The sequence below is a fragment of the Zingiber officinale genome, chromosome 3A (assembly GCF_018446385.1).
Source record: "Zingiber officinale cultivar Zhangliang chromosome 3A, Zo_v1.1, whole genome shotgun sequence".
Classification (NCBI taxonomy): Eukaryota; Viridiplantae; Streptophyta; class Magnoliopsida; order Zingiberales; family Zingiberaceae; genus Zingiber; species Zingiber officinale.
The window spans coordinates 24154854-24182685 of NC_055990.1; the positions used below are offsets into that span (position 1 = coordinate 24154854).

General features: G+C 39.4%; 1 protein-coding gene across 3 annotated transcripts; it reads left to right on the top strand.

The window, feature by feature from the left end:
* LOC122051458 (ACT domain-containing protein DS12, chloroplastic-like) lies at positions 1 to 26147 on the top strand. 3 transcript variants are annotated; one of them, XM_042612605.1, is made up of 5 exons: positions 1 to 541; positions 1633 to 1681; positions 1753 to 1878; positions 2766 to 2822; positions 3534 to 3718. In XM_042612605.1, exons 1-5 carry the CDS (start codon positions 426 to 428, stop codon positions 3624 to 3626), a joined length of 441 nt encoding a protein of 146 aa, XP_042468539.1. In that variant the 5' UTR covers positions 1 to 425; the 3' UTR covers positions 3627 to 3718. The 3 variants fall into 3 exon arrangements, with proteins under 3 accessions (XP_042468539.1, XP_042468540.1, XP_042468541.1); XM_042612606.1 differs by lacking the exon at positions 3534 to 3718 and adding an exon at positions 26097 to 26147 and having other exon boundaries at positions 21 to 541; XM_042612607.1 differs by lacking the exons at positions 2766 to 2822; positions 3534 to 3718 and adding an exon at positions 2077 to 2120 and having other exon boundaries at positions 21 to 541.
* The last annotated feature ends 1685 nt before the right edge of the window (positions 26148 to 27832 follow it).

Genomic DNA, 27832 nt, shown 5'->3' on the forward strand with positions numbered 1-27832 from the left:
TTCATGCGTATTCTTTACAGATCTGAGGTTGAGTGGGTTTTCTGCTCGAGCTCCTCCTCTCAGGCTAACGTAGAAGAATGGCGGTGCTTGCGATGGCTTCCGGGGTCCTCCGGCCGAGCCTTGGTCTGAATCTGGAGCCGGGAGGTATTGGCTTGTGGCCCACCCTTTTGAGCCACTCGCTTTTGCGCATAGTGGAGCAGCCTTTCTCCGACGCTGCGCCGTGCATCACAGCACACGGGGGATACGACACCTGAGAGCGCAGAGTTGATGATTTTAGTGGCTGCCATTTTTTTCTTGCCTTAATAGCGGCCAAAAAGATTTGGCGTGGACGACCTAGACCTTGATCTCTCCCCTCTCTCTCTCTCTGTCACTCTCTCATTTTGTCCGAGGGTGCGACCTTGGTGGTGGCTGTGGGGTTGTGGGCGATGGCTAAGAAAGTGGACAAGCAGGTAAATCGATTCTACTGCGCCGAGTGCGAGGAGCTCGCCAGGAAAGTGGCCGATCACTCCGACGCCATCCAGCTCTGGACTATCTCTTGGAGGTAAATCTCCACCTCCTCTTTCATGGATTCTTTGCACGGAAGATAGACTACTTGGCGAACTGGATCTTGTGGCTTCTGAGTTCAATGATTCGATCTTTATCCTCGTAGTTTGGATTTTTTTTTCTTTTGAGTGTAAATAGCGGAGCTAGGGTTTTGAATAGGCCTAATCCATTCTTTTTATCCTAAAGTTAGGTTTCGTTCTTCCTCCTTAGCGTTAAGAGTTTTGTTGTTGTTGTTGATAACTCCAAGCAAAATGGATTAGAAGGATCTGCTCTTCTATTGCTTTATCATCGATAAACGTTTTTCATTTTCGTATCCTCTTCCGGAAGTTTATCTAGGTTTAATGATGCATTGTAACAAAGCATGAGTGTGTCAATCTGTTATACCTCTCTTCTTCAGAAGAAGAATTTAACTTCTCATCCATTGTTGCAACTCAAACTAATAGGACGTTTCCATTAACCATATAAGAAACCTAAACCATGTGTGGAATTGATTAAGCAAAATCTATGGAAGTATTTGACCTATCTAGACATTCTCTGTTGGTTTCAATTTCCACGAAGGTTTGACATCCTCAAGGATCAAAGTCTATGCTATAGAAAATTGTCCCTTGTCGGCAGAGCAAAAGTCCAATAGCATACTCATTGTATTGAGCCCGCCAGTGAGAAAATGGACCCAATTGCAGTTCCATTTACAGGTACATCGATTGTTGCATCCCGACCAGCAAAGAGAATTAACCAATTATGTTTAATGTAAATTACCTGGCTGAAATGTTCATGGCCTAATTCCTGGCTATAGACTTATTTTTTTTCCCCTTACAGATTCATGGTAAAAATGTTCCATGGATGCGAAATCTTTGCTTTTTATCCCCAATTAAATAGATCAAAAAATGCAGATCTCGACTTCTTGTTAATCTAGGATTTTCTTACGGATGAATCGAGAACTTGTAGGCACATCAAGATGTTACTGATGTGTGATCGTTCTATATACCATGTCGTGTTTGTTCTTAACCCTCGATTGTTGGATTGGAGCATATGCTTGTTCTTTGCGTGTGTCTTATTTTCTGCTGATGTTGTATTATGGGATATTGTCAGATGTCCATCCCAACGCACTCCTAGAGCTACATACCCAACTGCTGTTGAGGTATTCAAGCACCTGCTTGATGCATTTATCTGGAAATCCATTCTGATTTTCCCTGAATTCAATTGTGACAGGATGACAGTTCCAAAGAGACTGACAGAATTCCAACACCTAAAGTGATAATTGATCAAGACTCAAACCCAGATGCAACCATCGTCGAGGTAGCCTTTGGCGATCGCCTTGGAGCACTACTTGACACTGTATACTCGAAATCTCTGACTCCCTTCATGTTTTTCTTACAATGTTTCTTTTTTGTTTCTAGAGTAGCAAACATTTTTTTAGCTTTGATTTTTTGTTTATAATTATATACTTTATATATGTAAAATGGTAGATATTGGTGTTAGATCTATTTTAATCTTTAGTCGATCTTTCTTCGTAACGAATTGGTTCGGTTGCAGGTCTTTGATCCGGTTCCCTGGATTGTTCCACATATCCTATGATTCAAGCTTTAAACAATGGAGTTTGTAGAGAAATTTGAGCTCTTCCCAGACTTGAAACTGCTAATTTAGAATTGGCCAGTCCATATTTCATTCCTGGACTGTAATGATTTTTTTTGTTAGACTATGGGGTGGGTTAGTGTCGCTTGTTAATGAATAATCTGATGATTTATTTATCCGATGTGACTTAATTATTTCTCCTTGATACAATTATAAATGCTTTAATTTGTTAGAGACGATGGGAAATAGTTTATCTGATCAGCATGTCATTTGGAATTCAGTTTTTGATTGAGCTGATTTTTCTTGTAAGTTATATAGAAAAAATATTCGTAGAGGTTTCTATTGTATCTTTTCATAAGCCTCTGGAAATTTATGAAATATTACTCAAGTTATAGGAGGACTCCTCTAGTTACATGCATTAATTTTTTGTTCTATTAACAAGGAATAGAGGTAAATGCTTCTATTCCTTTCTTGTGTCTTGCTAATTGCTAAAAGTTCACAATGAGTTCACATTGTTAAGACATTAGCTTTTGCAGTCCAATGTTTGTTTAGTGTTCTTTTTTCCCCTATAAAAATAATATTTGAAATTTCTTACAGTTTATCATTGTGAGTTAATAACTATATTTATAAGTTTTTAAATAAAATTTCAGGTTAGGGTGCTTTGCGAAAAAGCTAAGGAGGTTTTAATGGAAGAAAGCAATGTTCAGGTAGACATTACTTCTTTTAAGTAAGTTATTCAATCTAGTTAAGACCCTTGTTAAAGTATAACGCTGTTGAATTTCCTTGAAATTGTTCACTCGCATGCTGGCCATGATCATTCTCTAATAAAATTAGAAAGGAATGTAAACAACACAAACCTCAACTGATGTCTCATAAGAAGTTCTTATAGAACTTCATTGGTTGTAGGCGTAGAAGCTTATTATAGATCTGTATTATTGAACTTCAGGATATTTGCTTGTATTACAAGATATATACTTCATGTAAATATGAAATAAAAAATACAGATGCAACATAAGACAAAAACTGAGAAATGGATGTTATACTGAGTACTATAAACCACAGTTTATCATATTATAGTTGATTCTCTAATAAAGTTTCACATTTTGAACTCGTTTATTTTGATTGTTTTGTTTCTTTTGAGAGCCATCAGTAATGCTCATGTATGGAACCACAGTTTATCATATTATAGTTGTTTCTTTCTGCAAGCTTGATTTCTATAGTTTGAAGAAACGTTGTATTTCTGCAACAACAGTGCTTTCTGCAGTTTGAAGAAACGTTGCATTTCTTCAAGCTTTCTTTCTTTCTTTCTGCAAGCATTTCATTTCTGAGTAATGAGTTTGATTCATTTATAGAAAATAGCTAGTAGAAGTAATTTTTTGGTTCAAACTATTGACTGTAATTTTTTGTTTATATTTCAGGCCAACTGTTCAATCTGTTCAAAGCTCACAAAGATCCTAGACAAAATCCAATTGCTCACAAGATTATTTTGTGCTCTTTTGTTTTATTTGTGAATATCACTATTTACTTTGAAACAGAATTAGTGTTAATTTTGATATTTACTAGTTTCTCATGTAATTAAATACTAATATTACTTCAATGTCAGAATTCTATTATTTTGGTATGAGTTTGTAATCATTAACTGAGTTGATTATATGTAAAATTCGAATCTAGACATGGTAAAAGAAAAATAATAGTTTCATAAATATAAAAATAATGATTTTTAAATTTTTTTTCTTTAAAACGACAACGCTTTTAAAGCGTTGCAAAAGCGTTGTCTTTTCTACCAAAAACAACACTTTAAATGCGTTGCAAAAACGTTGTCTTTGCATAAACTGACAACGCTTTTAAAGCGTTGTCGTCGCTACAAATGACAACGCTTTAAAAGCGTTGTTGTTGAGCAGACTTTTAACAACAGTGCCTTTAACAACGCTTTTTCAGACACAAAGACAACGCTTTAAAAGCGTTGTCTATTAGCTTTTTTCTTGTAGTGCAAATTGAGCAAAAGGAGGAACAGATGATGATTCCTGTTACTCGTGTAATTCCTTAATTCACTCTATTTTTTTTGGCCTGGCCAAGCGAGTCAGCACCAGGTTTCTCCTCACAAGCACTAGTGAAGTGTATGGTGATCCCCTGCAACATCCACAAGTTGAGATCGACTGGGGCAATGCCAATCCAATACTTATTTACCTAACCACTTTGGTGGATTTTCTCTTCACTTTTTTTCCTACTAAAAAATGATGTCTTGGATAGAAGGCTTTCTTGCATTTCTGTGTTTGAAGTTGCAATGATAAAGGTTAGCTGCGATGCAACTAATATTTTTTTTTGAATGTTCTTATCTGGTATGTTGAATTGCAACCCAATCGCCATCCTATGTTGGGAGCTAATAGATCCTGTCTAGATTTGGTTAGTCAATAGTCAAAAGACAATTATTTCATGGATACATTTGGATGTTCATCTTAATAATGTTACATATTTTAGATATTGACAAGACATTAACAGAATACAAAATTTGCACTGGCTATGTGTCCTACTGAACCTTTTGTGCTTTCTGGAGGTCCTTACTTGTCCCTTTGAGAATTTGCAAAGATTGATACAAACAAATCTTAATGATGCATTTATGTCTATATGTTGAATGGGAACTTTTTTGGTTTCATCTTATTCTATTCTTTGATGCCAGACCGAGAAAGCTCAGACTGCTAAATTCATTGTGTGGACCAGAACCCCCATAATCAGAATCTTATTTTGACTAGGTATATTCTTGATGTTTATTTGTTTCCATTCTATAAGTTCTGATGGTTATCAGGCGGTATTTTGTTACTTTCTCCTGTAAACATGATGTCTTGAGTGTTGGTGTAGAAAGTATCCGACGATCGAACCTGTGTTTTGATTATATCAAAGGGTTCAAAGTTAAGTTGTTTTGTTATCTGATATGTTTGATTGAGATTGCAGGAAAGCCCTAAGTTTACTTAGGCAAAAGTCCTAGCTGCGGTTAGACAGGTGAAAATCCTAGGGGGTGGTAACCCTAGGTGAAGAAAAGCCCTAGCTGCGGTTAGGCAAAGGGAAAATCTTAAGGGGTGGTAACCCTAGGTCTTAGGGGGTGGTAACCCTAGGCGGGAAGTCTTGGCGGGTCGAAGCTTCGGACAAAAATCCTAGGGGACGGTAACCCTAGGTTGAAAGTCCTGGTGTCGCGAATTGGGTAGAAGTTTGGACGGGTCATGGAGCGGACCTCCAGCATGAAGACCAGAAGCTTCGAGCACTGAGCAAAAGTCCAGTCGATTTGGAGGATTGAACTGGCAACAGGTATACTCTCCTGAGTAGAGTAGGTGAGGACGCGCTCCTCGAAGAGGGAACAGTAGACGTCGGTTCGACCTAGGATTTTCGGGATGGAAATCCGAAGTCAGAACCGGACAGTCAGGTGACTGTCAGACTTTTATATTCATGCTATTATTATGTGCTAACTTTGTATTGCAGGGTATCTTTGGGACTAACATATCTTGCAGGAACAAAGGAGTAAGTTTTGCCTTGGATGAATAGTACCCGAGGCACCCTCCATGAAGCTTGGAGGCACCTCGGGTGCAAAGGCTGAGGAGTGTGCGCAGCGAAGCTGGAGGCGCCCTCATGGAGTGCCGAGGTGCTTCGGACGACATTGAAGGCGCCCTCCAGGAGGTTGGAGGCGCCCTCAAGTGGATAGACGAAGACTGTTTCGGAGCTGATCCACGCTACGGATCCGACGGTGATGGAGGCGCCTCCAAGGTGCTTGAAGGCACCCTCAACAACCTTTATAAGGTAGTCTCGATCAGCAGCTTGTATCAACACATCCCAAGCAATCTTTCTTCGGCGCGCTGCTAACGAGATGATCCGGCTGAGCTACAACAAGACCCCAATGACCCGAAGCTTCGAAACGTCAATTCTTTGTTGTCGGTATAGTCTTTTAGTACAATTAAATTGTAATAATCTCTTGTACTTTTTATGTGATTATAGTTGTTGCCCAAAGTAAATGCTCAACGAGCATGAGCCTTGGAGTAGGAGACATCCCAGACTCCGAACCAAGTAAATCTTAGCGTCTTTTTGTGTTGTGCTTTATTATTCCGCTGCGTTTACTTCTAAAGTTTTTCGAATACGAAAAGTGAAAGCCACGAGCGCTATTCACCTCCCCTCTAGCGCTTTTCGATCCAATAATTGGTATCAGAGCGGGGTCACTTCAATTTGGTGCAACCACCAGTCAAGCACATTTTTCGTGATGATTTTTAGTTTTTCGGAGTCGATTGGAATCGGTATTCTTTCTGCCCTCCGATTTTTTTTGTAATTGAAATTTTCTCGAAGTTGGTGCAACACCACTCAAGATCGCGTGTTAATTTTTCTTTTAACCTACACTACTAATCCAGGATCAAGTACAAGTTTTTTTTTTGTTATTTTCCTTGTGCAAGTTTCTATGGCTCTTCAAGAAGGCTACAGTACAGCTCGACCTCCGCTCTTCACCGGAGAAGACTTCGGCTACTGGAAGGGAGTAGCTGCTGGAACCAGAGGTGTCAAACCCCGGGGGAGTCCCTGTCCGAAGAAATTTCGGCAGCATCTCCCCTGTACGGCGGACAATCTGAAACTTACTACATCATCATATACCTCAGCCACATGCGGCTGGAATAATAACAATAATAAACAAACCACAACACATAGACATCCACGCAGTTTAATAAGTAATCAAACTGAACAGTAGTACGATGACTCGAAAACAACCCTATTCCACTACACCCATAAAGCACAAATCTGACGATAAAATCCACTTACCTCTTCTGCCGTCTAAGCAAGTATGTAGTAAAACATATCGAATAAAAATCCATCGATAAGTACAATCCATACAGGATCCAAAGTATTCAAAACATAACAAGTTCAAAACATAGTCTAGTACATAAAGCCAAAAGACAAATAACAGCCTCGTGGGTTGCAGGGGACTAGCAACTGGAACTCTCTCCTGACAACATCAACCTGAAATAGCAACGGAGGAGGGTGTGAGTCTAACACTCAGCAGGTACAACTGATATACATAGTAAGAAAATAACAACTAACACTAATCATGCGTACAGTCTCCTGATGTAATGAAGGTAAATGCGAACTGAAATAACCAGGAGAATACTGTACTAACTAGGACCTAGTACAAGGATAACAGTCTGAGAGGTATAGAAATCCTGTATGCATGTCAATCATGGACATCCAACCAATATGCAGCAAATAAATGCAGCAAACACAATCACAAGAAATAAATGCATCAATGCGTATGATGCCAATGCAGTCATGGTCACCCCTGACGCCAGTCAGCCATCTCACACACAATGGTGGAACCGAGTGGGTAGAGCTGTGACAACCGTGCACTCTGACGTCACTACTCCTGATGAGTGACCGAGTGGACGGGATGCTGTCGGAGTACACACATACTCCTACCCCAAATCATAAATGGGGGAGCGCAATGCTCTCATCTCCCGGTACACCATGACGGCGAGGGATTCCTGACGTGCTACCACGCCGCGTCACACTACCCATGAGCGGACCAACGGAGCACCGAACAGAGCAAACTGACGTGCTACCACGCTGCATCACGCTACCCATGAGTGTCATAACGGAGCACCGAACAGTGATGAAACTGGCAATGTGCTCGATAATAATGGAGCAATCTATCACATAGCATGCAATCATGCGAATGGTGCATGACACTAAGCATGGTAATATACTGAACCAATCTATATACATATATGATGTGCACCATAGTCAATAAATCATATCAAGGGTACACAGATCAGATAAGGTATCACACCTAGGTCCTGAACATGGTGAAGTATGGTTATATCACTACCCCTATAGGCATGTATAATCAGGTAAGCAATAACATGAGATGCAAAACAAGCAATCAACCAAGCATGTAACAGGTATCCGGTAGTGACTAACCGAAGCAAATAAGAAACATAATTATTTCTATTTGTTAACTTCACTACTATGCATATCAAAGACATAAAGTCAAAAGTACCCGCCTCCAATAGGAATGTCCAAATCCGACATCGAGATGCTCATCTCGCGTCAAAGTCCTGTGTCACCAATATACATATATTTTTATTTAGCTAAAATTCTCATAAATAGCTAAATAAAATCTCTAACTCTAAATTAGGGTAAAATCCTAATCATATCACCATCATCCTTTCTATAACCAAAGTACTACATACCAACATATTCTAACACAAATTCCAATACCTTCATTGATCGAATTAAACCCAACTCGCCCACATCAATAATCCAACAGCCAAAGTACCAAAACCAGTTACTAAAGTTAGTGTTTACCTCTAATATAGCAACAGGACAGCAAAACACTCCCCTATGATCTGTGAAGAAAGAGTTCATTGTTCCTTCATCATCTCAACACCAACATCCATAATTAGCCAAATTATCCCTGAAATGCACTATCATCCGAATTTCAATTTACCTCAACCGTGACCTAAATGCACCTCAAGGAAGGGATGATAAAGAACAGAGAAGAATATCCAAGCTCTGATCTGGAAACACAATAAGAACTGATCTGAGATTCTCCTCCCGGTCCAGAACAGCAAGAAGATCACAAGGAAATCAATTACACGATTCCTAATTCCACAGCAAGTTAGACCACCTACCTTAAGGATCACTACTAGGCACGGCAGGAAGTATGCAGGTGAACTCGAGTCCTAGGCCAATCTACACTACTCGGAAGGAAGGAGGGCACCAGAAAGGGGCGTCGGCGGCCGACAGTCGTCGCTAGGGCAGAGTGACGGCGGTTGTGGCCCAAATCTAGGGCAGAGGGCGTCCGAGAAGAATCAGCTGGGGAAACTCGGGATGGAGGAAGAGGAGAGAAGGCCGACACTTCTCGGCGTCGGCGGAGATGCTAGGGCATAGAGGGACGGCGGTCGGCGCTGGGGAATCGGTGCCGACAGTGGCATCGGGTTGGCTAGGGCACAGACGGCGTCGGAAGAAGAGGAAGAGAAGAGAGGCGCTCCACGCCGTGAGAGGGAGAGGGAAAAGGCCCGAGAGAGGAGGGAACCGCTCGTGCGGTTAGGGCATGAGAGGCTTCGGCGGGGGAAAGGAAGAGAAATGCGCAGGGGAGGGGGTTCGGCACAGGTTCGGCGAGGAAGGGAGTAAACGAAGGAATAATAAAAATAAAAAGAAACAGGAAAAGGAATTATAAATATAAACATTTCCTCCTTAAATGGGTAGCCTAAACAGGCTTTCCCGGGGTCCCATTTTTTATCCCCGTAAACACATCCATACGAGCTCCGAAAAATTCCCGAAAATTTTTCAAAAATTTCAGAAAATTCCCTTATTAATATTCGCCTATTTTCGGTATTTTACAAGAGGAGACCAGAGGAGACCGCTGTCCGCCAAACAAAAAACCCTAAATTAGCAATCCCACATCCAAAACAAGTACCCAAACCAGCCATATGCTCAATAACCCAAATTCCAAATTCCTCCTGCTCTTACCTTTCTTGTTTCTATCGGAGCTCACTGTTTCTTCGCCATCTCCAAATCAAGGCCCTTAATCTGGTTGCTCACGGGGACAGAGGAGGAACGACAACGTTAGGGCACAACCGAGGGCAATGAGGTCGGGGTGGCGGTCTAGGGCACAGGTGAGGTGGAGACTCGGATGCTCGATCCTCGGCGAGCTCCAGTGTCCGCGACCAGGAGAGGAGAGAAAGAGGCTCGACCAACGGTGGCTCGAGCATCACCGGCGCGATCGAGTGGTTGATGCGGTGTCGATGTGGCCACTACTCGGCTAACTCGAGAAGGAGTGTGGCAGCGGCGTGCTCTCCCATGACCGGCGGCTAGACCGAGAGAGAGAGGGGAGATCGGCGTTGCTCAGGAGGATAAGAGGAGAAGAGGCGGTGGCTCGGGGAAGAGGAGAAGAAAATGATGATGAGTTAAGGAGAGGAAGGTTTGGCGGTGCGGCTCGGGAGAGAAGAGGAGAAAAGGTGTTGGCGTTGGGCAACTTCGGGAGGAGAAGAAAGTTTTCGGTAGGGAAGAAATAGGGCACGGGAAGGAAAATAAGGAATAAGTAAGAGAAATAAAAGGAAATTTTAATCAAATTAGAAAACTTAGGTTTAATTCTATTAAAGCCTAAGTTATTTCCTTATCAACTTCTTCCTTAATTGAGTATTTTAAACAGGCTTTTCCCAAGCGTACTTATTCATCCCCGTAAACTCATCATGCGAGCTCCAATTAATTCCTAATTTTTTTTAAAAAAATTCCGTTAAGGTTATACGTATATTAAACCTCATTATTAAATTTTTATTTGTTGCCGTATTTTACATTCTCCCCCACTAATAAAAATTTGGTCCCTAAATTTTCGTTATTTACCATCAACAAGTACTAGCTAAAACTAAATAGTATAAATGCTGAACGAAAACCTAACCCACATACCTCTGGTAAAAAGATGGGGATATTGAGCTCGAATTATATCCTCGAGCTCTCAGGTAGCCTCCTCGGTGAAATGATGCTGCCATCCGACTTTAACCAGCTAGATAGTCTTGTTCCGCAACTGATGTTCTTTGTGGTCCATAATCCGTATCTGGAATAGGGCTCACTCGAACTCATTTTCCAATCTTTTCAAGCAACCTTCCGCTCTAGCTTCTTGTCCCTCGAAAACACCGCCCGCCTCCTTCTCATCCACTAGTGTACTCTTCCACAGTTCCTCATCTCTCGGACGCACCGAGCCCGTCGACTCTCTCCCATGTCATCCTTCTCGCTAGCTTCATTTTTCACTCGACCTCCTGTGCTCCTATATAACAGAATCTAATTTGACTTGGTTGATCATATCAAAACTACCATGAGATACTTACAATCTTTCACTTTTTGATGTGAACAACTCAAGTTAAGTTAGGGTAAGCTAAAAACAAATAAGAGTAAAAAATGACAAGTACATATTTTGCATTTAAGAAAAAATGTGCAAAAATAAAAATATACCCTCCCCCTAGACTTAATCTCTAATTTTCCCCCTTTGATCATATTAAAATTAGGTGTACTCTTAAAATGATTTGAAATAAGTTTAAAACAGAGTCTAAGGGATAAAAATATAGTAACTATTATCCAAAATCATCATCAACTTTAAATTTCAAATATCTAGATTTTTACCATTTTTGAAAAAAAATAATTTTAAAATTATTATTAATTGTTTATAATTTTTGAGAATTTATACAATAGTTAAGCAAAAATATTCAAAGTTAGAAAAAATTTCCATAAACAAGGAGAAATTAATTTAAGCAGTAATAATTTCTTTTCTACAACTAGATGGAATTGCTTAAAAAAATGTTTAGATATTTTTTGAAAATGTAACGAAGTAAGTATTTTAATAGAAAAAACTAAATTTTCAAAAATTAAACTTTTTAAGAATTTTCAAAAATTTATATTTAGATAAATAATAAAAAAAATACTAATGGTAAAAAAATTTTAGAAAAATTTTCTTCAATAGATAAAATGATAATGTTTCACATAAAAAAATAAAGTTCACAATGATAACAATGAGAAATATTTTTAAATTAAAAAAATGATTTCCTCAGAAAATTCATAAAAATAATATAATGAACAGAAAACTTTGATTTTTTTTATAGTAAGAGATGTAAAAAAAATTAATATCTACTTAATTTCGAACAGAATTTATACGAAAAATGTTAGACAATTTTAAGATTTTAAGCAAGAAAAAAATAGAAAATGAAATTAAAAATAGAGCATTCATAATGATTTTTAATTTAAACATGATTTTAGAACCCAATATAGGTTATTTCCAATAGAATTAATCAAAAATTTCTTAGGGATATAGTTTGATGTTAATTTTCAAATTTAACCCTTATGATATCTAAAATGCTAATTTGACCTATCATAATTTTTAAAATTTGAAAGAATAATATTCAAATATGCCGAATTTTTTTTTAATTTTTGTATTTGTTCTTTTAAATTTTTATTTTCTATTTTTAGTTTGTCAAAATCTTCTAATTGATAAGATGTTGCAAAGGTTCCTTTTAATTCATTATTTTCTTTTAATAACTTTTTATTATCTATTTCTAATTTTCAAAAAAATTTTGATAAAATTTTAATTAATTTAAATAACTGGCCAGGAGGTAGAGACCGTACCTGACTTATCTTGTCGATTTCTTATGCTCCCCTATAGAGCTATTTTCTTTTGATGTTGATCCCCCTTTATCGATGCTTATTTCTGATGAACTTACTCCGTCATTTTCTTGGTGACTTGCCATCAATGCAAGTCCGGCATAGGCTACGATGTCCGAGTCTGATGACGATGTTTCGTCCCATATTGCTTTTAAGTTCTTGTACTTCTTCTAGGCCGTCCTTTTGTCTTTTTCTTTGTCCTTGTCCATATTCTTCAGTTTTGGGTAGTTGTCTTTGACGTTCCCTTCTTCATTACAGTGATAGCATCTTACCTTTATTTTCCTTCTTTTACCCTTCACTTATTAGTTTTAATAAACTTTTTGAAATTTCTTACCATAAAAGTCATTTCATCATCATCGAGAGATGTTTCAGATTCAGATTTGTCCATTTTTGCCCTTAAGGCAATGTTGTGCTTGGGCTCCTTCATATCTACTGTAACGACCCGCCTTCTAACTAAGCTGTAAGGTCGGACCGTCACATTATGCTGTGCTAAACTATATCCATGACCATCACTAAATCTAGATGCGGAAGCTGTACTAATTAAAACTTTGCTAAGCTCTTATCATTTCTTTATTCTATATGTGCTAAGGGGTGTAATCTAACTATTCATGACATATTTTACATCCCCCATGGTCAAGGAACTGAACTAAGGGTCTTCCAGCTGTTGTTAGGCCTCCTAATCGATCCATGGATCGATTGGAATGGTCTACTCGATCTAGTGATCGACCCAGCATGCTATTGTATGCGGAACTTAGGTTGGATCGATCCAGTGATCGATCCAGCACGCTACTGTGCTCGGGGCAATATTTTGGATCGATCGGCTGATCGATCCAGACTGGCCAATCGATCCAGTGATCGATCCCAGGGCTTTCTGTTCGCGACAGAAGGCATCCGGATCGATCGGCTGATCGATCCAGGAGCTTACTGTTCGCGGTATGAACTTCTCAATCGATCGGCCGATCGATTGAGAAGCCTCCAATCGATCGGGCGATCGATTGGGGTTTCTGATTTCGTACCAGAAGTCTGATTTCAGCACTGTTTCGTGCCTCAATCACACATACAAGTTCTAAAACAACTGGGAAACATACTAATAACACATAACTAGGATTATGAGCATAAATACTAACAATCTAAGCAAGTCTTTCATGAGTCAAGACATTAAAATAACTAGCAATGCAGAAAATAACATTATATAAAAACTAAAGTCTTAATTTGCTAGATCTTTATTCCAGGTTCCATCCACACACATCTTCACCGTTGCATTGACCTCCAGCCTCCGCTAATCCATCTTCCCTTTACCTTTATTTGCAGTATAAGGAAAATGGTATCTGTAAGCTTGAGAGCTTAGTAAGAAACCATTTACCTCACTAAAACATGCATACGATGCAATTTATGTTTTTAAAACATGCTATTTGAAACATACGAATACTGAACATGTAAGGGCATAACATGGCATACAAACAAACTAGTCATGGCAATAAGTGCTAACATAAACTAGCATATTGTATCAATAGAAAACTGAACTGATACACAAACTGAACTAAGTTAATTCTAAACTAATGCTAAAGCTATACTGAATCCACATAACTATTTGTGAAGTTTTGAAAATTATTTTCATAAATAGATTAAAATAATAATCATGCTGCTGTTTGGGCCCGGCAACTGTACTTGCTATGCACGCATCCCTAACTAGACCCGGGTTTGCAAGTCCCGAATTTAGTAGGGTTACTAAGTTATCTGAACCTAGGGACGACTATGCGAGCCCAGGCCAATGGATATCTAATCCAGTATAGTGCCACTAAGAAAGTAAAATACTGAACATAAGCTAATAATTCTTGTCTTGCTTTTACTAGGTTGTCTAAACCCAGAACTAGGTTATCTAAACCTAGAGGCGACTGTGGGAGCCCACCCATTGGACATCTAGTCCTGTAATAGTTGTAGCAAGACTAAATGAGCTATAAAGATGCTGCTATTGCATTTATCTAAGCTACCAAAATGCCTAAGTTGCATTTTAACTGTGCTAACAATTTAATCGGACACCTGGTGTGCGCTAATTCGCATCCTTTGTGTCGGAAATCTACATACTATTAAACTGAAGCATAAATTCATACGAAAGCTACTTATACTGCAGGTGAGGGGTTTCTTACCTCCTGTTCGGACTTTCTTACAAATCTAATCGCTAGGTTTTCCGGAGGAGAGATCTCTTCGACGATCTTCTCGCGTCCATGTGTTCCTCTCGCGGAGGGGAGCGTCCTCGTGTCGGAGTCGTCGCCGGAAAGTACCCCTATGGCCCTAGGAACGGAACCCTAGGTGTGCTTGTGGTTGGCGCCGAGAGAAGAAGAGGAGAAGGGGGGGGGGGCAGCGTGGCTAGGGTGAGGGTGAGGAAAAGTTACGTTAAAAATAACACTTCACTTATTAATTCCCTATTTATATTAAGTGGTTAATTTTGCCCAACTCTAATATAAATTTAATTGCCTCCTTTTTTTTCAGCACGGCCCTGCTGGGTTCACTTGGTTACTGGAGTCCGCTAAAAGTCGTAGGATCCAATAGGTCTCGGGTTCAATTCCCGCGTAGGCTATTTTACGATTCCATTTATTTTTGCTACCTCCGCTACTCTAAAATTTCTGTAAAAATATCCTAAAATTCCAGAAAAATACTAGGATATTTCTAATAATTATTTTGAGAATTTTCGGGCGTTACAATCCCCCATACCTTATAAAAAGTTCGTCCTCGAACTTAGAATAACTCTGGGTACTTCTGTCTCATGCTGGCTTCTGTCTCCCATGTTGCCTCTTCTGCTGTGTGATTTTGCCAAATGACTTTTACTAATGGTACCTCCTTGTTCCGCAATTTCTTAACTGCTCGATCTACTATCTGAGTAGGCCGACTATCATAGCTGAGGTCTTCACAGACTTGTACCGACTGAGGCTCAATCACCTGGGTGGCATCTGGGATATACTTCTTCAGCATAGAGACATGAAATACATTATGAACAGCTGACATTTCCTGGGGTAGCTCTAGCTCATATGCTACCTTGCCAACTCTTCTGCTGATAAGGTATGGTCCCACATATCTGGGACTTAGTTTGCCCTTCTTCCCAAAACGCATTACTCCCTTCATGGGAGCTACTCTGAGGAACACTGAATCCCCAACTGAAAACTCTAAGGGTCTGCGCCGTGTATCAGCATAGCTTTTCTGGCGGCTCTGAGCTGTCTCTATCCTCTGGCGGATCTGCTGTATAGCTGCTGTGGTGTCTGCTACTAGATCTGTCTGAAGTTCTAGTTCCTTCTGTTCACCACTCTCATACCAGCAGATTGGAGATCTACACCTCCGCCCATAGAGAGCCTCGTAAGGTGCCATGCCGATAGTGGCCTGATAGCTGTTGTTGTATGCAAATTCTGCTAAGCTCAGATATTTGCACCAACTTCCCTTGAAGTCTAGGGCACATGCTCGGAGCATATCTTCGAGTACCTGATTACTCGCTCCGTCTGACCATTTGTCTGAGGATGGAAAGCTGTGCTAAATTTCAACTTAGTGCCCAATGCTGACTGTACACACTCCCGGAAGTGTGATGTGAATCTACTGTCTCTGTCTGAAATGATGGTTCGTGGGACTCCATGTAATCTAACGATCTCCTTGAGATACAACTGAGCTAGCTGCTCCATGGAGTAGGATATCCTGATAGCTAAGAAGTGGGCTGATTTAGTCAATCTGTCGACTATTACCCTGATGGTATCAAAACCATTCGTGGTTCTGGGTAGTCCCACTATGAAGTCCATGGAAATATCTTCCCACTTCCATTCTGGAATCTGGATAGGCTGCAGGACTCCTCCTGGTCTCTGGTGTTCTGCCTTGACCCTCTGATAGGTCAGACATGTGCTAACATATCTAGCGATGTCTCTCTTCATCCCAGGCCACTAAAAACGTCTCTTCAGGTCTTGGTACATCTTGGTGGAGCCAGAATGCATCGCATAAGGAGATCTGTGAGCCTCATCTAAGATCTTCCTGCGTAGTTCCTCTTGATCTGGAACACAAAGTCTGTCACCAAAGTACAATACCCCACTATTGGTCATTCTGAACTCTCCACTTTCTGATTCCGCTAACCCTTGCTTGATTTTCTGAATTTCAGGATCCTGTTCCTGAGCTATCTAGATGTCACCAAGCAGGGTAGATGCTAAGGTCATAGTAGAGAGCTGTTCCACTATGAGTTCGAGATCGAAATCTGTGATCTCCTTCTGTAGGGGCAGTGACATGGCTGCTAGGGATAGTAAGGTAGCACTGGACTTTCTGCTAAGTGCATCTGCTACCTTATTAGCTTTTCCTGGGTGGTAGAGGATGTCTATGTCATAGTCCTTGACCAGCTTTAGCCATCTGCGCTGCCGCATATTCAGATCCTTCTGAGTGAAGAAATACTTCAGACTCTGATGATCTGTGTACACTCTACGCTGAGCTCCATACAGGTAATGTCTCCAAATTTTGAGAGCGAACACGACTGCTGCAAGCTCAAGATCATGAGTAGGATAGTTCCTCTCATAGTCCTTGAGTTGTCTGGAGGCATAGACGATCACCTTGCCATTTTGCATCAGCGCTGCTCCTAGTCCCAATTTAGAGGCATCACTATATATATCAAAGCTTCATTTTCTTCGACAAGTAGAATATTTGGGTAAATCGTCATATGACTCTCTTCTCAGCTATGTCCAAATTTTCTGTTCTTTCTGGTAAGAGCTGTCAGTGGGGAGGCTATCTTGGAGAAGTCCTCTACGAATTTTCTATAATAACCTGCTAATCCCAGAAAGCTTCTGATCTCACTGGCGTTCTTGGGTCTTTTCCAACTACTCACAGCTTCTATCTTACCGGGGTCTACCATGATACCATCCTTTGAGATGATGTGACCCAGGAAGGACACCTGATCTAACCAAAATTCACATTTCGTGAACTTGGCGTACAGCTGGTTCTGCTGAAGGGTCTGCAATACTATTCTCAGGTGCTCGGCGTGTTCTTCTTGAGTTCCTGAATAGATAAGGATGTCATCGATGAATACGATAACAAACTTATCTAAGTATTCTCTGAATATCCTGTTCATGAGGTCCATGAAAGTAGCTGGAGCATTTGTCACGCCAAAGGGCATGACTACGAACTCGTAGTGTCCGTATCTAGTCTTGAATGTTGTCTTGGGTATATCCCCTTCTTTAACTTTCACCTGATGATAACCTGATCTGAGGTCTATTTTCGAAAACACTGCTGCTCCCTTTAGCTAGTTAAACAGGTCATCAATTCTGGGAAGAGGATACCTGTTCTTGATTGTGACTTGATTCAGTGCCCGATAATCTATACACAGGCGCATGCTCCCGTCCTTCTTCTTCACGAGCAATACAGGCGTATGAATCCTTTGTCAAGCAGCTCCCGTAGTTGCTCATGAAGTTCCTTCAGTTCTGCTGGAGCCATACGGTAGGGTGCTTTGGAGATAGGATTTGTACCGGGAATGAGCTGTGAAATGCTTCTATTGCATTTAACTAAGCTATTAAAATGCCTAAGTTGCATTTTAACTGTGCTAGTAATTTAATCGAACACTTGGTATGCGCTAATTCACATCCTTTGTGCCGAAAAACTATATACAACTAACTAAAACATGGAATTCACACGGAAGCTACTTATACTGCAGGTGAGGGGTTTCTTACATCCTGCGCTAGATTTCCTTACGATCTGATCGCTAGACTTCCGATGGAGAAGATCCCTCCGTCGATTTCCTCGCGTCCACATGCTCTTCTCGCGGGGAGGAACGTTCTCGTAGCCGAAATATCGACGGAAGGTGTTCCTCTTGCCCTTGGGGTGGAAACCCTAGGTTTCTTGAGGTTGGCGCCGAGAGGTGAGGGAGAAAAGGAGAGGACGGCGTGACTAGGGTGAGGGAAAGGTTTTTTTCTCGTTTAAGAAAATAACAATTCCTCACTTAAATCCCTATTTATATTTAGTGGGTAATTCGGCCCAACTGAAATATAAATATAATTGTTCCCCTTTCCTTTCAGCACGACCCTGCTGGGTTCACCTGGTTACTAAAGTTCACTATAAGTCGTAGGACCCAATAGGTCTCGGGTTCAATCCCCGCTTAAGCTATTTTACATTTCCATTTATTTTTGCTACTTCCATTATTCTAAAAATTCCGTAAAAATATTCTAAAATTCCAGAAAATTCATAGAATATTTCTAAAATAATTTTGAGAATTTTCGGGCGTTACAATCTAGCTCTGCAAATAAATCTTTCATCTCTTTAATAAGTCAAAATTTAAAACAAGCCAAAGCTTGAGTTCCGAAAGCATATCTAATCATGCAAGTAGGACTCAATCAATTTAATGTACCTAAAAATGAAATTTATTACCTAAAATCAAATCCAACTAAACCTATCAAGTCAAACCCAAACCTAAAGTGTAAAATAAAATCAAACAAATTAAATTTAAATCAAATAACTATAAAGTTAATTTAAATACAAGTTACAATCAAGTCTATTATAACTATTAAAATAATTGACATAAACCTAAAACTTAAACATGTAGGATTAAAAAGAATTTAGATATCTCCACAATGATATGATATTGTCCACTTTGGGTCTTAGCCCTCATGATTTTACTCTTGGGCTCTACCCAAAAGGCCTCATTCCAATGGAGATATCTTTTCTCTTATAAACACATGATCTTTCCCATGTGTTTTTAAAGTGGGACTATGTTTGCAACCTTGCAACCCCAACAATCCCCCCTCAAACAAAGGACCACAGGCTTCCCACGTCCGATCCTCGACCCACCAGATCTTCTTGCCCCTCGGTCCACCCGACCTACTAGGACTTCCTTGCCTAGACACAACTAAGACTTTCTGCCTGGTATCTAGTTCTCTTGATCCGAACATAAGAGCCCCCACTTTCTTTGTTTGAGGTCAATATTATACCCACATAACACCATAGCTCTTATATAATACCCCGGTTCTAAAGATTCTGGTTAAGTATGGCTTAAAGGTTAGATGGTACTATCCATATCACCAAGGTGCACCTTCCTTTTCGGAAGCCCAAACTCAAAGAACTCCAAAGTTAAGCGTGCTTGGCTTGGAGAAATCTGAGGATGGGTGACCTCCTGGGAAGTTTTCCAGGGTGCGTGCGAGTGAGGACAAAAGCACGCTGAAAGGACCTCCGGTGGTCTGTGGAGCTAGTCATCAACCCGATGGGCAATTCAGGTAGCGTTCCCGGTTCGGTTCGGGTGGGGCCCGCCCGAGCCGGGGCGTTACAGATGGTATCAGAGCAACCTTGCGACCGTGAGTGCGCCTGTGGCAGGAGCACCCAGGGCACCACCTAGCAAGGGAGATTCTGGGATTTGTCTGTGGTGTGATTCGTGGTTACACAACGAGGACGTTGTGTCTTTAAGTGGGGGTGATTATAATACCCCGGTTCTAAAGATTCTGGTTAAGTATGGCTTAAAGGTTAGATGGTACTATCCATATCACCAAGGTGCACCTTCCTTTTCGGAAGCCCAAACTCAAAGAACTCCAAAGTTAAGCGTGCTTGGCTTGGAGAAATCTGAGGATGGGTGACCTCCTGGGAAGTTTTCCAGGGTGCGTGTGAGTGAGGACAAAAGCACGCTGAAAGGACCTCCGGTGGTCTGTGGAGCTAGTCATCAACCCGATGGGCAATTCAGGTAGCGTTCCCGGTTCGGTTCGGGTGGGGCCCGCCCGAGCCGGGGCGTTACATCTTATGTACAGTCGGCGGTTAAACCTTCTGGCGGTCCGGACTCTGATACCAATTGTAGGATCAAAAAGAATTTAGATATCTTCACAATGATATGATATTGTCTACTTTGGGCCTTAGCCCTCATGGTTTTGCTCTTGGGCTCTACCCAAAAGGTCTCATTCCAATGGAGATATCTTTTCTCTTATAAACCCATGATCTTTCTCATGTGTTTTTAATGTGGGACTATGTTTGCAACCTTGCAACCCCAACAAAACCTAAATTCAACAATTCAGGAGTTGGCACCAAATTAGTTGGTACCTCCAAAAATAATTATTTACCCGATTGGGTAATTAGGACTAACTTAAATAGGGACAAAAGTTTAACCTAACAAATATCACTGGAGAAGTTTTGGATGATAATAGGTTAGGGAAACTCTATCTATACATGTTTAGGAAGATATGACTTTGATATGATATATTTGACTTAGTGGAACTAGCTGAAGCCACCCCTTAATAATTATAACTAGTTAGACTAAAGTTTATATTAAGTTCAGTAAATGTGACTATTTAAAAAAATTTGAAGGTGTGGTTACTTTAATTATATTCAGGTGACTCACAACAACTTAGAAGTTTATCCAAAAAATATCTGTTTATTGAACCCAAAGCTAAACTAGAATGTAACACAAGTTAAACTAAACTCTAAAATTCAATTTAACTCATCTCACAAAATCATTGGATTCCTTTATTTGAAAACATAGACTTGTGAGATTAAGAAGGTCAAATTAATTCAAAATAAATTAAGTTAAATAAATTAAATTAAAACATGATTAATTCTAATTAATTAATTTAAAATTCAATAATCAATTCCTTTTAACTTATTAATCTAGAATATTATGAGTATATTATTTTCGCATAAAAACTAAGACCTTAGGTTAAGGGGAGGATATTTATTCGGATAATTTTTAAATTCTAAGAAAATTATTTACTTATGTTTTCTAAAAATTTTCATTTTCCTAGTGCTTCAAAATTATTTTAGTTGTAGTCTAGATCAAACCTATAGAAAGCATGATCCTATAGATCTAGAAATTGAGCATCTCACAAACACACTAGGTTTACCTTCACTATGTGAATTTTGATGATATACTTCGCCACTGGTTACTTCGACAATTGTTAATTACGAAGTAATATATGCTAATATACTTCATTAATAAAATTAGTATAGTAAATATTATTTTAGACTTCATATATTAAAAAAAGTAGGTTTCACATATAATTTTAAGCGAGGATTTACTTCGTAATATGTATTCGATGAAGTAATAAGTGTCAAAATAAAATTTATAATTTTAAATGATGAAGTAATAAGTTTGAACCAATTGAACACATGAGTTAAATCGGTTAATTTTTTCAACCCAATTAATCTCCACGGTACTAAACCCTTAATTAGCTTTATTATGTTTCTCACTTCATTACTTCCCGTTACCCGACTTTTTTCTTCCCGACGCGACATACAGGTTTAGGGTTTAATGCGGCGATTTCCTCTTCTTCATCAAGGTTTGATGATTTCCTTCTTCATCAACACGACCTGCTAGGTTTCCTTCTTCTTCATCAACCATCGGCTAGGGTTGTGTTCTTCAGCGACGCGACAGTGCTAGGGTTGTCACGACAGTGCTAGGGTTGTTCTCGCCGCTCGATTCCACTGTAAGATCCTCTTTCTTACTAGTGTTGTATTTGTTTTCTTCTAGATTGAAACTCTTATTTTTTTAATCTTCAAGATCTTAGCAATTTGTTGGTGAGATCCTCTTTCTTACTAGTGTTGTATTTGTTTTCTTCTGATCTTGTGCTTTTCCCTATATTCCTGGCAAAAAAAAAAATTGAAAGCTTGTTATTCTATTGTGATGTTTTTCTCTAGAAGTGTTAGGACTTAAAAGATAGTCTTATCTTGATGGTTAAATCCTGTGATCCCAAGTTTATTGCATGAATCAGAAACAGGTATTCACATTGCCCATAATTATATGAAAACTAATTTTTATATTGAATTGCATAAAAGAATATGGCTACAGAAAGTCGAGTAGAATGAAATTTAGATGAGATGGGGTTCAATTGAGTTGGTACTAGTTAGGTCCAAGTCAATGAATATGGATGTAGGACTGTTTATTAATTTTCTTGAGTTGATCATGGTTCAAACAGAGTGTCTCAAAGATATGACAGTTTGCATAAGATGAAGGATTAAGGTGGATGGTGGTGCTTAGGGTAAATGGCTTGATTAATGCTGTGATATTAGATGTTGCTTGTCCGTTCGCAGATCCAACTATTTTATATTGCTTTAATTTTGTTTAACATGTGTCACAATAGGATTGACTCTCTATTGATATCTTAAGAAAGCATTTGTTTACTCTGGTGTGCTTTGCTGCTTCATAAGCATTCCATCCATTGACTTAGTGGATATTTTCCCCATAACATTTCCCCCGTAGATCATGCCCTTCGAAATCTCATTTGTAGAATCCGATGTTATATTAATTTGGTCTTTTCTTGACATCTGCCTTAGCTTCCATGTCGTACCTTCGGTTACTAAAGACCTTGACATTTAATAATTATTGTATCAATAATATGTTAATAATAGTAATTTCATAAGTATGATATACAATTAAAGTTTAAACCAGTTGAGTTGATAAAATAATAATTCTAAAACCCTTGCAAAAGGAGGGCATTAGACTAAGTCCTGAAATCACCTCAACAGTTTCATGCTTTTGAGTTTCTTCCTTCACATCATGTTCATGGCTATTCTCTATCATCTTATCTGTGGATCTTAGCATCCAATCCAACCCTAATTCCTTCCTTACAACCTCTTCATTGTTCTAATGAAATAGGTATATTTCACTATCATTGTCAGAAACGTCCACTACTGAGCAGCAATAAAGCAATAAAAAAAATAATAAATCAATTAAGTCCATAACTCTACATCCCAAAAACTATATAAACCGATTGTGCAAAATAATAATAATAATAATAATAATAATAATAATAATAATAATAATAAGTTTAATAAAAAAGGACAAAGTTCTAGAAATGGTTACCAGATCTTTTTTCCTTTCACTTATTTTTCACTTCTCTACTTCTCTTTCTTTGTTTTCGCTTTAGCTTGCCTTTCCTCTCATTCTCTTCAGACGATGATGAATAATCATCCGATGATTCTTATCTTCTCTTCCTTAAGTCTCTCCTCTTGATCTTTTTGTCTCCAGATTCATCTGAATCTGAATGAGAAGCAAAGGAATGCTCCTTGACAATCTAGTCTATGACAACAAAAAAAAAACAATCTTATCAGCTTAACATCAAGTTCAAGTTCATATTTCTACAAAATAACGTTAAACTATAAATAAAAAGTTGGGAAAATGAAATTAAGCCAACGTATCTAGTCATCCACATAGCATGAGTCATGCGCACCATTTGTTTAATGCAATTATGAAACTACTGACTGACTCTTTTGTTAACCAACCCATATTATAAACAACTCAATAGCATTAGAAGTTAGTTTATTAATGCTAATAAAATTTTCTTCATACCACACACCTACCTCTTTGAATTGTCTCTTCTTAATTCTTGCATTAGGATTTATAAATTAAAGTTACATGGGATTTACATTTTGAACTACATGTAGTTTTAACTTTTGTTTATTCACTTTAATATCTTTTAATGTTGACCTATTTGTTTGTAGATTTTGCTTGATTTAAATGGATAAATCTTGGATATACTTGGATAGAAGGTCCAAACAGTATGAGGAGGGTGTGGAACAATTCATTAGATATTGTTTACAGAATCCCAATATTTACCCCAATGATATTCATTGTCCTTGTTGCAAATGTATCAATCTTAAAAAAGGATCGATGAAGTCCATTTCAGAGCATCTTTATTTCCATGGTTTTAGTCAAAATTATGTGAATTGGATTTGGCATGGTGAGCCCGCCAAAGATGATAAAGTAAAATGGAGTGTTAACCAGGAGCCAATTAATAATGATTATGACAACTTTGAAACCGCTCATATGTGTGAGACAGCGTATGATAACTATACAGAAAACCTTGAAGAATTTATGAAATTTTTAGAGGAATCAGAGAAGCCGCTGTACAAGGGATGTCAACGTTATACAAAATTGAGTGCACTTGTGAAACTGTACAATACTAAAGCAAGGCATGGAATGAGTGATGCTCTATTTTCAGATTTACTATTGGATTTTGGGGATATGTTGCCAAATAATCACAATTTACCGTCCTCAATGTATGATGTAAAAAAGACGTTGAGTTGTTTGTCGTTGACTCATGAAAAGATTCATGCTTGTTCCAATGATTGCATTCTTTATAGGAAGCAATATAAAAACTGCATAAGTTGCCCTAAATGTGGCTTGTCACGGTGGAAGTTAACCAAAACCAAGGTTGAGAAGAAAGGTGTTCCTGCTAAGGTGGTTTGGTATTTCCCTCCCATACCAAGATTTAAGCGCGTGTTTAAATCTTTAGAGACCTCAAGAAATTTAACATGGCATGCAGATTCTACAAGAGTTGTTGGTCAGTTACGTCATCCAGTTGATTCACCATCGTGGAAGTTGGTGGATCATATGTGGCCCGACTTTGAAAGTGAGCCAAGAAATCTTCGTCTAACACTTGCAGCTGATGGCATTAATCCACATAGCAACCTTAGTAGTCGGTACAGTTGTTGGCCAATGTAACGCCCGAAAATTCTCAAAATAATTATTAGAAATATCCTAGTATTTTTCTGAAATTTTAGGATATTTTTATGGAATTTTTAGAATAGCGGAAGTAGCAAAAATAAATAGAAAATGAAAATAGCCTACGCAGGAATTGAACCCGAGACCTATTGGGTCCTACGACTTTAAGGTGAACTCTAGTAACCAGGAGAACCCAGCAGGGCCGTGCTGAAAGGAAAGGGAAACAATTTTATTTAAGTTAAAGTTGGGGGAATTAATTCCTTAATATAAATAGGGAATTAAGTGAGGAGTTTTATTTTTTATCGTGACTTACCTCTTCTCCTCACCCTAATCCCGCCGAACCTCTCTTCCTCCTCTTCCTCTCTCGGCGCATCAAGCCTAAGGGCTCTAGGAGCACCTTCCGGCGATGACTCCGATACGAGGAGGCTCCTCTTCGCAAGAAGAACGCATAGACGTGAGAAGATCGTCAAGAAGTTCGTCTCCTCCGGAAATCTAGCGATTAGATTTGTAAGAAAATCCGAACAGGAGGTAAGAAACCCCTCACCTACAGTATAAGTAGCTTCCGTGTGAATTCCATGTTTTAGTTAGTAGTATATAGCTTTTCGGCACAAAGGATGCGAATTAGCGCATACCAAGTGTTCGATTAAATTACTAGCACAGTCAAAATGCAACTTAGGCGTTTTAATAGCTTAGTTAAATGCAATAGAAGCATTTCATAGCTCATATAGTCTTGCTACAGCTTTTACAGGACTAGATGTCCAATGGGAGGGCTCCCACAGTCGCCTCTAGGTTTAGATAACCTAGTCTGGGTTTAGACAACCTAGTAAAAGCAAGACAAGAATTTATTAGCTTATGTTCAGTATTTTACTTTCTCAGTGTCACTGTACTGGATTAGATATCCATTGGGTTGGGCTCCCACAGTCGTCCCTAGGTTCAGATAACCTAGTAGCCCTACTAAATTCGGGATTTGTAAACCCGAGTCTAGTTAGGGATGCGCGCATAGCACGTACAGTTGTCGGGCCCAAACAGCAGCATGATTAGTATTTTCATCTATTATATATGTAGTTTTAAACTCTCACAAAATAGTTAGGTGAAATCAGTATAGCTTTAGCATTTGCTAGAATTAGCTCAGTTCATGCTTCAGTTCAGCTCACTCTTATGATTATGTATGATAGCTCTATGTTCAGCTTTTGTTACACATGCTTTAGATGATAGTATGCCATGACTAGCTTTTGGTTTCCATGTATTGTATGATAGCATGCCATGTTTTAGTTTAATCAGTACATATTCAAATAGCATGTTTGAAAAACATATTGCATCGATTGCATGTTTTGTGAGGTAGATGGTTTCTTATTAAGCGAAAGCTTACAAATACTTTTTCCTTATACTGCAGATAAAGGTAAAAGAAAGATAGACTAGCGGAGGCTGGAGGGCAATGTGATGAAGATGTGTGTGGATGGAACTTGGAATAAAGATCTTAGGGAATTTCAGCAAGCTTGTTTTAAGCTTAAAAACCTTTTAGCATTTTATTATTTTGCACCTTAGTATGTTAATTGCTATGAATTAGTTAATCATGCACCCTATCATGCTTAGAACACTATTTGTGTGATGTTAGAATGTTTTGCGTGTAGTTTAGAATTGATATAAGTAATTTTGGCATGAACATGTGCTGAAATCCGAGCTTAGCTGCAAAATCAGAAACCCCAATCAATTGGTGGATCAATTGGGGGTCCTCAATTGATCAATGGATCGATTGGCAGCTTATTCCGCGAACAGACTGCGTCTGGATCGATCTGCCGATCGATCCCGCCTAGTTTCATCGCGAACAGAGAGCTCCGGAATCGATCACTGGATCGATTGGTTAGCCTGGATCGATCAGCCGATCGATCCAGAATATTGCCCGAGCACAGTAGCGTGCTGAATCGATCACTGGATCGATCCAACCCAAGTTCCGCATACAGTGGCATGCTGGATCGATCACCGGATCCATTCGACCATTCCAATCGATCGGTGGATCGATTGGGAGGTCTGATAATGGTTGGAAAAGGTTTAATTCAGTTCCTTGTCCCTAGGGAATGTAGTATATGCTAGGTATACCTTAGATTACACCCCTTAGCACATATGGAATAAAGAAATGACAATAGTTTAGCAAAATATATTTAGTACAGCTTCCGCACCTAGATTTAATGATGGTCAGGGAATAGTTTAGCACAACATAATGTGATGGTCCAGCCTTACAGCTTAGTTAGTAGAAGGCGGGTCGTTACAGAGTGGTATCAGAGCCAAGTTCCATACTTCCTTCACACACATCAGCATTGAACCTGCAGCTTCCCAGTAAGAATACCTCTCACTTTGTTATGTTTATTGCTTTCATGTTTGTAGATAACTAAAGTATGCTTATCTGTGATAGTAACTAACATGATAGTATTAGCTATGTAAACATAATGCTTTAGTTATGTATGTCCTCTCTTCCTTTAGAAATGGCAAGAGGACGCCCAGCTAGAAGGGCACCAACTACTGAGCTCCAGCACGAGGCAGGCAGTTTAGTGTCTCCCCCAGACCTTACAGCATTAGTGGCCATTTACATCAGCAGCTAGCTGAACAGCAACAGGAGATAGCCACCTTAAAGGCTAATCAGCAGAATACTCCCACAGTCACCCCGGAACCAAACTTAGTAACGCCAGTAGTCTTAGAGGTTCCACCAGTCCAGCCTACAACACCAGCAACCCCAGCAGCAGAGGTAAAGAGAGAAGCCTATCTGATCCAGTGGCAGAGAGTCAAGCTCGAGAACTTCTCTGGCACCAGTGAACCATGGGATGCTCAAGCCTGGTTCAAAACACTGGAGAGCACGATGGAGCTTCTGGACTGGCCAGAGCATGAAAAGGTGAAGTGCGCCTCCTTCTGCTTGACAGGAGATGAACGTATGTGGTGGGAGAGAATTAGAGCGAAGCGCCCAGTGAACCAGATGACGTAGGCCGACTTCGAGAAAGAATTCTTCGAGGAGTTCTTTCACATGCGGGTCACAAACCGCCACTACGACGAGTTCACGGAGTTTCGTCAGGGCAACCTATCAGTTGTGAAAACCGTGAAGAAATTCAACAGATTGGCTCGTCTATGCCCTGAACTAGT